This window comes from Limulus polyphemus, unplaced genomic scaffold (assembly GCF_000517525.1).
Source record: "Limulus polyphemus unplaced genomic scaffold, Limulus_polyphemus-2.1.2 Scaffold670, whole genome shotgun sequence".
Taxonomy (NCBI): Eukaryota; Metazoa; Arthropoda; class Merostomata; order Xiphosura; family Limulidae; genus Limulus; species Limulus polyphemus.
In genome coordinates, this window is record NW_013666280.1 from 287,471 (window position 1) to 298,006 (window position 10,536).

Consider the following 10,536-nt stretch of genomic DNA (forward strand, 5'->3'; position numbering starts at 1 on the left):
TATGTTGATCTATGCTGGTCTCATTAATGTGATCAATGTCTATTATGTTGGTTTACACGGTTTTCATTCGTGTGCTTAGCGTCTGTTATGTTGATTTATATAATTTTGGTTATATTCAATTTTCAAAATAACTGTTTGCAGTACATAGTTATTATGTATTTTAATACTACCGTATGACTCTCTATATAGTTATTAAGTTGATTCAAAACGTACTAGTACTCTTCACACCATTGTTTACTTTTCCATACAAACACTTGTTGTTGTTGATTTTTTCATATGCTTATTATACTTAATAATTATATTTTCAAGCTTTTGCTATTTTCATTTTATACGCTTTTATGGTGTGTATTTTTATGATACTTAAAGTGATTTTCTGTTTTGCAGCTGTACAGCGTGGACGTTTGCCTCCCACACAGCATGGCCTCCCTGGTCAGATGACGTTAACCAATGGAGACACTTTAAATGGTCATTCGTATTTGTCCAGTTTTATATCGCTCCTCCTCAGAGCAGAACCCTACCAGCCCACGCGCTATGCCCAGTGTATGCAACCCAATAACTTCATGGGGATTGATAATATCTGTGAACTAGCGGCTCGCCTGTTGTTCAGCGCTGTAGAGTGGGCAAGAAATATACCATTTTTTCCCGATCTTCAAATAACTGACCAAGTGGCTTTGCTCAGACTTGTCTGGAGTGAACTCTTTGTGTTGAACGCGTCCCAGTGCTCCATGCCTCTGCACGTGGCGCCTTTATTGGCGGCCGCTGGACTACATGCCTCACCTATGGCAGCGGACCGCGTGGTGGCGTTCATGGACCACATCCGAATCTTCCAAGAGCAGGTGGAGAAGTTGAAAGCTCTTCATGTGGATGCTGCCGAATACAGCTGTCTGAAGGCGATCGTTCTCTTCACAACAGGTGAGTGACGTCATTTCCTGCATTTTACGTCACAACTAAAAATACTATTTCACTGTCAGCAAGGAATAAAGACCTGTTCGACAGTTTGGAAAAACAACAACACAGATTTGTAAGTTTGTGCATTTCTATGAGTATAAAACTTTTAATTTTGTATACAAGAAATTCGATGCTTGTAAAAATCCAATAGAAAAAGAATGCGTGACGTAATTAAAGACCTTTAACGTTTGGCTCTTGCGACTATCACGTTATTAGAAAGCTGACAAGTGTTAAGTTTCTTAGAAATGCCTTTCGAGTTAGCACCGCAAACTAACGTTCACTTACACAACAAGAAGTTATACAATGTATTTATTACTGTAATTAATCTACAACAGTACTTGAAGCCAACAGCTCGTGCTTTTCGTGTTCCGTACTCTATTATTTCTTTGATATAATTTTAATTAAAATGTTTAATATATTTAGTTTTATTATTATTTTTTGCTATCACACTTTTATTATAGACATTGTGTTCCATTTGTAGCTTATTATGTGGATTGCGAGCTAACCGAAATTTCCAAAACTGGACGAACTTCGTGAGATAGTTTTGGTTTTACGGCCGAAAATGTTGTTAAAAGCGAGAGTACTTAATTAATGAAACAATGTATTCTAATCTTGATAAGTAAGAGGGGTATGCTGAATTAGGCCTACTCGTTATCTGATTCACTTTTAATTTTGATCTAAGTATTTAGCTCTCTGTGACCGGAAGTCAATATTGATAAATAATTTGTAGGAGCTGCATAAAACAGTTTACTTGCAAATCTCTCAGTTACTGTACAATGAATTGTATAGGAAATGATACTCTCTATTCACTATTCGATTAAAGTAGTCTTCGAGATGGCAGTGGGTGCTCTTAACTAGCTGCATGCTTTTCTTCAGGTCTATTTGTTCAAAATTAGGGGCGGCTAGTGTAAATAGTCTTCGTACAATTTTGCGCCAATATCTAAAACAAACAAACAAATATTCTAACCCCCTCCCCCATAGATATATTTATGTTTATTCATGTATGTATGAGCTTTACTTATTTGTAATGTTTTTAGGTACATTTTTATACTCATTTTCCCAGTGAAAGTAGAAACAAAAAAGACAATAGTTTTCGTTTATTTGAAAAAAAAAAATCACAAAGGATTAATAATAATTTTCCCAGTTAACTGATAACTGGTGGCACAGCGGTAAGATTGAGAGCTTATAACGCTAAACTTTTATGTTTTATCCATGTAGTAGGTACAGCAAAGATAGCCCGTTGTTTAGCCTTGAGCTCAACAGCAAACAAATAAAAAAATTGTGATAAAATACTCTGAAATAGTTTTTTTTATGACACATGGACTGGATTAAGTAAAATAAATTAAGGAACAGGTACTTAAAATTTCTGACATAAAAAGGGTATATTGGGAAACATTTTATGCAGTTCTTTACAAGTGTGTATGGACTTTTTGGTTTTGTGAATATACGAAAAGAGTGTTCTTAGATGTACATATAGAAATGGACTATTGATATTTTAAAAGTAGGAATACGCCGGAAAAGTCTTGTAAAAGCCTTTGCATTAGCCTTTCCACGGGTATCAAACCCAGGTTTCTAGCGTTGTAAGTTAGCCAGACATACCGCTGTGCCACTGAGAAGGCATCGAGATTGAATAATTGATCTGAAAAACTGTATTTTTGTTACCAAACTGTGTAGTTTTAATAAGAGTGGTGTTTAAAACTAAGTTCAACTTCATATTTATGATGTTAAAATGTAAATACATAAAATATATTAAAAACAAAAATGTAATTTCAGTTATCCTACAGTATAGTTTCCAAGTGATTAATTCATAAATATTTCCCAGTATTTAGTCTTCTGTGATTGACGACTTCATAACTTTTTCACATTATGTAACATGACATATGGACAACAAGGGACCATTTGTTTATTCAAGACTTCAGAAAAGTACAAATTTTATCCCACCTTTGATTTCTCTCTTAACCTCATGTAAAACTTTGGCCTTTACAACTATTGACAGCATCTCATTCTATAAGCGAATCACCCTTATGGAAAATAAAGCTGTCTTAACTCTAGCCTGCTATAACCACGTGTCTTCTCGTTTTATTATCTTAAGTACAGAGAAATCAGAGGCCTTTATATTACCGATCCCCTAATTAATCTTAATCATCAGTATAGGATAACCGATTTCTGGAATCTTCTTCATAACCCTCCTCTGAACCCTTTCCGATAAGTCTGTATCCTTTCTTACAAAATGGTAACAAAACTGTACGCAGTATTCCAAATGGGTTCTAACTAGCACTTTGTTTAGAGAAAATTACCTCTGTATAATAAAGTACGCTAACACAACTAGGATATATTTTACAATACAGTACGCTAATACAACTAGGATATATTTTACAATACAGTACGCTAACACAACTAGGATACATTTTGCAATAAAGTATGCTAACACAACTACGATACATTTCACAATAAAGTATGCTAACACAACTACGATACATTTCACAATAAAGTATGCTAACACAACTACTATACATTTTGCAATAAAGTATGCTAACACAACTAGGATACATTTGATAATAAAGTATGCTAACACAACTAGGATACACTCTACAATGAAGTATTCTAACACAACATGGTACATTTTACAATAAAGTATGCTAACACAGCTAGGATATATTTTACAATAAAGTGTGCTAACGCAACTAGGATACTTTACAGTAAAGTGTATTTCCATACCTAAAAGGCATTTTTACAAAGAAACGTACTGATACAATAAGTGGTTACTATACCACGAAATTCGCCTCTATAAATAGAAGTTATTATACAATGAAGCGTACTACTAAAACTAGGAAGTACTGGAAAGTTGAGTGTATTTACATAGGAGTTACTGAGTAATAAAGTGTTCTTACACAAATATAAGAAGCGTTAGTTGTTCCTTCACTAATGAGGCCAAGAGCTGGTGTATAAATACTTACCAAAGGTGGTATTTTTATAATAAGGTTTCTTGCAAGCGGAGGTTACATTTCGTGTGTAGCAGCTATTAAATTACTCTGTATGATTCAATGTGAAATTAAATATTACTCTCTATTACCACCTGCATACTGACATCAGTGTAAATGTGAAGAAAATGGCGTAGATAGGACAGTAAATGCTTATATTATTTTCTGTTAACTGTGAGCTGTTTTTTTTTCTTTACTTTTTCAGTGATTGAATATGATAAAAAATAAAAGAATGACACCCCAGTACTTGTAGCATCGCATTGTTGTTAAGCTATCTGTGATTCTATTTAAAATTATTTTACATTATTATCGTAAGAACTTCTGAATGAAGTAAAGAAGAGTGTATAACATTATATCAATCACACAATATCTTCTATATTCAGTGCCGACGAGGCCTTTCGCCTTAATACCAAGGATGGAGCTTCAATCTTAAATTACGGCATAGTATTTTTGTTGTTGTTGTTTTTTTTTCAAATTAAAGCTAAAAAAATTATATAAGGATTGTTTTGTAATATTAGAGGATGTTTTCTCTGTATATTATACGTTGTTAATTTACTTTATATTTATTACAATCACACCAACCACTGTAGATGATACTCGAACAATTGGGAGTCTTACAGTACAGCCTTTCCTTCCCGCAGCTGTTGAAATGATATATATGTATAAATACACTATCAGTCTTACTGTTAAATGATATCCTGTCCTCCACTTTAAAAATAGCCAGATTGTGTCTTCTTGTGAACAGATTACGTTAGACAAAATAGTGCAGCTGTTCACAGCCGTAAGAAAAGTTTTCTGTCAAAACAATTGAAATCATGTGAACAATTAATGCGGGAAAAGTGAGCTGTACGAGCCAATAATGCAACGTTATAACTTATCTATTTGCTTGATATACGAAAATATCATTTGTTCAGAGTAATAACCTATAATCATTATATATGTGTGTGTGTGTGTGTATGTGACTGATTCGTAACTTATTTGTTTATTTTATAGAATTAACTTAAATTGATACTGCGTAAAATTAATATATGTATGATTCGCAATTAATTTTCTATTTCAAGGCAATGTTTACTTAGTGATAGTAATTACTAAGTCTTCCTTGCTCGTAATTTGTTTTATTTAAACAAATTATGCCCTGTATTAAAACTCCCTGCTAAAAAAGAACACTCAACACACTTTCTGAGTTTATAATCGGCCCCGTACTCTGTACTCTGCATTTTCTTTCCCGTATTCAACATTCATATTATATACATATGTTATTGTAACAATACCTAGTTCACTATCGGTGAAGTTGTATTAAGTTTGACCTACACCCAGTTAGCTCCTGTGACAGCTTCTTCAGTATCACGACGTGTAGATACATATAAAATTGACGCTCAGCTAAGATATTTAGTATATAAGCAAAGACAGTTTTAGTTATTCTGAAATATGGTGTGTGCATATTTTCAATGTGGGGAAATCTCACGTCTCGCGAATCCCCAGAATCCCCAGAAACACATCATAAATGCATCCAACTTATCAACATTTGTTTTACCCTTGAAGAACCTAAATTCCTCATTTTAAAACATTAATCGAAAATACCATCTAAGCTTCATAGACGAAGTTGAAATAAGCGTTATTTATTTGTTTCGAGGAGCTACGAGAGGCCATATACGTTTACAGCCAGCAGACACTTTCTGCTTCGAGGGTGTGAGCTTCTGTGAAACGGCCAAATTCTAACTCCATATGTATGGGAAAGCCAAGATGTTTTTATTATTATTCTTGTTTAAGAAGTGTAAGGGAGCTTTTGCCAAAGCCCCGAGAGAGAATTAATAGATTGATGTCGAGTTGTAGAGAGTAGATTTATTTGCTAATAAACTGAGATGTTGTGTTGACAAGCTTATTGAAGAACAGTTACCGACACGCGAAAGGACAACCGATATCTTTACTAGAGAACGCAACACATATTTTAGTAAAGTTGTGCAATTTATCCAACAGCTTTACGATAACTTGTACCGATACAGAATTGTTATCAATAGGTTTGTCATTTTGTTTCACCATTGTGTGAGAGTAGTTGTGATCAATTATATGTAAATAAACGAAATTCACTTTTAAAAAATGCTATTATAATAACAGGCCATGCTTTTTGATAAGAACAAACAAACAAACAAACAAACAAACAAAAACACACTTTCTAGTAAAATTTAGTGTGAATGTTAAGTCTTAATGTTGATAGCAATGTTTTGTTATTATATAGTGTGAGCTTGTATATGATATAATTAACTTATGATTGAGAGGTTAAAGGATGTAGAGATTTAACCTTAAATGTCAAGGTCATACAAGTCTTGTTGCTGTGCTTTAGGGGCCACTTAAATCTTATTTAATACTTAGTGTAAATGACTTAATAATGTAGTTTTGAGGAAATATGGAATAAGGTTCCAAGTTCTTCATGAGGAGGAATATCAGTAACAAATATGAAGTTATTCCTGAAAAAGAATTTTGTAATGGATTAGAATTATGAAGTAAGAAAAAATATCAGCAATATATTGTAAGGAAATATCTCAGTCAAAGAACATAGTGATTAATGTTAAAATGTTGTAGCAAAATAATGTAACTATTACTTAATTTTGAGCTGCTAAACTGGTGAAAGGCATTCAACAGCACCCATCGTCAACTCTGGGGAAAGTTTTGTCTAATAAAACCAGGCGTAGTTGAGCAGAGTCCCCCAAAGTGTTCTGTTTCAAGAATAAATAACACCAAAATTAAGAGTAACAAATATTTTTATTTCTTGCTTTTGAAGTTCATATGTCATGCTGTGTTGTAGCCTACAGAGTGCATAATTCTTCTCGCGATTCATGGAATGCGCACGTTTTACTCACGTCAAGTCAGTACAAATTGCAACGTTAAGCGTCCCTTATATGACGTCATTTTAGTGTCAACTGACTCACTGACAGACGACACATTACGATATAGTGGCGCGAGTGGTTAAAACAGGGAAATAATGGAATTTGACTGTCAATTTTATAGCGCAATTACGGCTTCAAAGTGTGGCAACGGGTAGCGAACCACGAATCCTCGGATTCACAATCTGGACACGCTACTTCTTAGACCATGCCTGACTTTGTGAAAAAATATAGTGATTCATACGGAGACGTTACAACAAAATAGGAATAAGAACGATTCAAGAGGACATTTTTCAATAAAATAATTAGGATAATGAATTGTGAAAAGATCGGCATTATATTAGAGTGGTTATGATAGCATAGTTTGGTGAAATTTGTAGCTTTGCTTTTGAAAATATTTTAAACAAAGTCATAGATGTTCATGAGAAAAAAAAATTCTCAGTAAAATATCGCAGTTACTTATGGGAAAACACTTGAGTAAAGATCGAAGATTTCATATTTCAAATGAAAGATTTAAGTACTTCATAAAGAAGTGGCTAATGAATGTATATTTTGTTGAAAATTGTTTTAGAAATCAAGTTAGTGAATAGAAAAAAGTAAACTATAGCTGTGTCAACAATGTTTTCTCATTCCTTTTTAAACCCTTTCAAGAAAACTTGCCACATTTAATACTTTGAATGTTCCGCTGTTTCAAGACAACTTGTCACACTTAATACTTTGAATGCTCTGTCGTTTCAAGACTAATTGTTACACTTAGTACTTTGAATGTTCTGCTGTTTCAAGACTAATTGTCACATTTAATATTTTGAATGCTCTGTCCTTTGAAGACTAATTGTTACACTTAATACTTTGAATGTTCCGCTGTTTCAAGACAAGTTGTCACACTTAATACTTTGAATGCTCTGTCGTTTGAAGACTAATTGTTACACTTAATACTTTGAATGTTCCGCTGTTTCAAGACAATTTGTCACACTTAATACTTTGAATGTTCTGCTGTTTCATGATTAATTGTTACATTTAGTACTTTTAATGTTCCGCTGTTTCAAGACTAATTGTTACATTTAGTACTTTGAATGTTCTGCTGTTTCAAGACTAATTGTTACATTTAGTACTTTTAATGTTCCGCTGTTTCAAGACAATTTGTCACACTTAATACTTTGAATGCTTTGCTGTTTCAATACTTATTGTCACACTTAATACTTTGAATGTTTGCTGTTTCAGTACTTATTATCACACTTAATACTTTGAATGCTTTGCTGTTTCAATACTTATTGTCACACTTAATACTTTGAATGCTCTGTCGTTTCAATACTTATTGTCACACTTAGTACTTTGAATGTTCTGTTGTTTCAATACTAATTGCTACATTTAATACTTTGAATGTTCTGCTAGGATAGAACTTCTCCCGGTATTATAGAGTGTATTACGATATTGTATTAACTCAATCTTCTAATATCTATAGAAATTATGGAGTTGAGACTCCAGAAGAAACACGTTGTTTCTTCAGTTTAAGTTTGTTAGTTTTATACACATTCAAAAGACAGGTTAGGAGCATGTTGTTTATTATGTCATAGTAAGGAATTAAAACATCTTTCTCTGATAAGAAATTTTGAAATTCCTCCATCGCGATTTACTTTAAAAAATATATTGTTATAATTTATCTTTAGATTTTTGACACATTCTTTTCTCAGCAATAAATGATTGGTTTTCACATTTATTTTCGTGTTTATTGCTTTAAATGTGCATGTCTTACACGATAAGCTTATTGGCTTTATGCGTATTGTAAAGAGACTTTTAGGACATGCGAAGGATAATGAAATTAAAAGAATGGTCTTATTTTTGAAAAGAGTCTCCTCACCACTATGCAGCTCCTATCTTACCGATACCCTTATCACTCCTACCGTTTCTATTCAAATATCAAACGTTTAATTGTGGGCAGAAAAAAGGGCCAATAGACTATACATGTGACGTTAGCGATGCAGGTAGTTTGATGAAGGAAATATTATTAAAAATAAAGTTGCCAGTAAATATATGTGAAAATTCGCTGAGAAATATCTAGTGGTGTTCATGTAAGGTGTGTTTCTGTAAGATGTTAGCTCTAATTTACTCCATTAAACAGTTCAGAAGACACTCACCCTGTAGTTGTTTTCTACCAGTTAACACAAACCAGACTAGTGGTGTTCATGTAAGGTGTGTTTCTGTAAGATGTTAGCTCTAATTTACTCCACTAAACAGTTCAGAAGACACTCACCCTGTAGTTGTTTTCTACCAGTTAACACAAACCAGACTAGTGGTGTTCATGTAAGGTGTGTTTCTGTAAGATGTTAGCTCTAATTTACTCCACTAAATTGTTCAGAAGACACTCACCCTGTAGTTGTTTTCTACCAGTTAACACAAACCAGACTAGTGGTGTTCATGTTAGGTGTGTTTGTGTAAGATGTTAACTCCTAATTTACTCCCCTAAACTGTTCAGAAGACACTCACCCTGTAGTTGTTTTCTACCAGTTAACACAAACCAGACTTTTCTTGGCTTCTTCCTCAGTCAACAGGTTTCGTCCCTGTTTTTTCGTTCTTACAAAAATGGAATTCAAATGTCCGAGGTGAATGACCCTTGCATGGGCATACCCCTACAGGCACGAGGTACCTCAGTGGCCATGTCATCAACTTTTGTGTTATCCCAAGACTAGTCAACACTGTTATCTCTCCTTCCTGCTCCCCCCTCCCCAACAAGCCCTTTGTTTGTCTCCATAAACGTTGTCACGCGAACGTCAGCGGACCAGATTTTAGTTAAATAACATAATAGATAAAAATTAACATGATTCAACTCACTGTAAATTCTTATTCAGAACTATTTATTTATATTATTTTTCGAGTTGTCTGTAGATCTAATCAAGGAGATTGGAAACATTCTTTCATTGGGTAGTACCACAACTGACAGGCACGTGAATTCAAAATTGAACTTTTTAACTAAGATTAAGTTTTTTAAAACTACACTGACATATCTACTCGCGGAATATTTATCGCACGAGCAACGACGTAGCGCTAGTAATAAATACTCTATGGCTAGTGTAAGTACTCTATGGCTAGTAATAAATACTCTATGGCTAGTGTAAATACTCTATGGCTAGTTTACTAGCCATAGAGTATTTACACTAGCCATAGAGTATTTATTTAAATACTCTATGGCTAGTGTAAATACTCTATGGCTAGTGTAAATACTCTATGGCTAGAAATAAATACTCTATGGCTAAATATAAATACTCTATGGTTGTAATAAACACTCTATAGTTGTACTAAATACTCTATGGTTGTAATAAATACTCTATGGCTAGTGTAAATACTCTATGGTTGTAATAATTACTCTATGGATAGTGTAAATACTGTATGGCTAATAATAAATACTCTATGGTTGTAATAAATACTCCATAGTTGTAATAAACACACTATGGCTAATGTAAATACACTATGGCTAGTAATAAATACTCTATGACTGTAATAAATATTGTATAGTTGTAATAAATACTCTATGGCTAGTAATAGATACTCTATGGTTGTAATAAATACTTTATAGTTGTAATAAATACTCTATGGCTAGTGTAAATACTCTATGGCTAGTAATAAATCTCTAGGGTTGTAATAAATACTCTACGGCTAGTTGGCTAGTAATAAATACTTTATAGTTGTAATAAATACTCTATGGCTAATGTAAATACTCTATGGCTAGT

The 10,536-nt window shown here is 33.4% G+C and overlaps 1 protein-coding gene across 2 annotated transcripts in view; it reads left to right on the forward strand.

The window, feature by feature from the left end:
* The window catches only part of LOC106459862 (nuclear receptor subfamily 2 group F member 1-A-like), a 42,849-nt gene that overhangs the window by 5,410 nt on the left and 26,903 nt on the right, over nucleotides 1–10,536 (forward strand). For both annotated transcript variants that reach the window (XM_022386420.1, XM_013919534.2), the window contains exon 2: nucleotides 385–912. In XM_022386420.1, coding sequence (XP_022242128.1) covers nucleotides 385–912 — 528 coding nt within the window. The remainder of the gene's footprint in view (nucleotides 1–384; nucleotides 913–10,536) is intronic.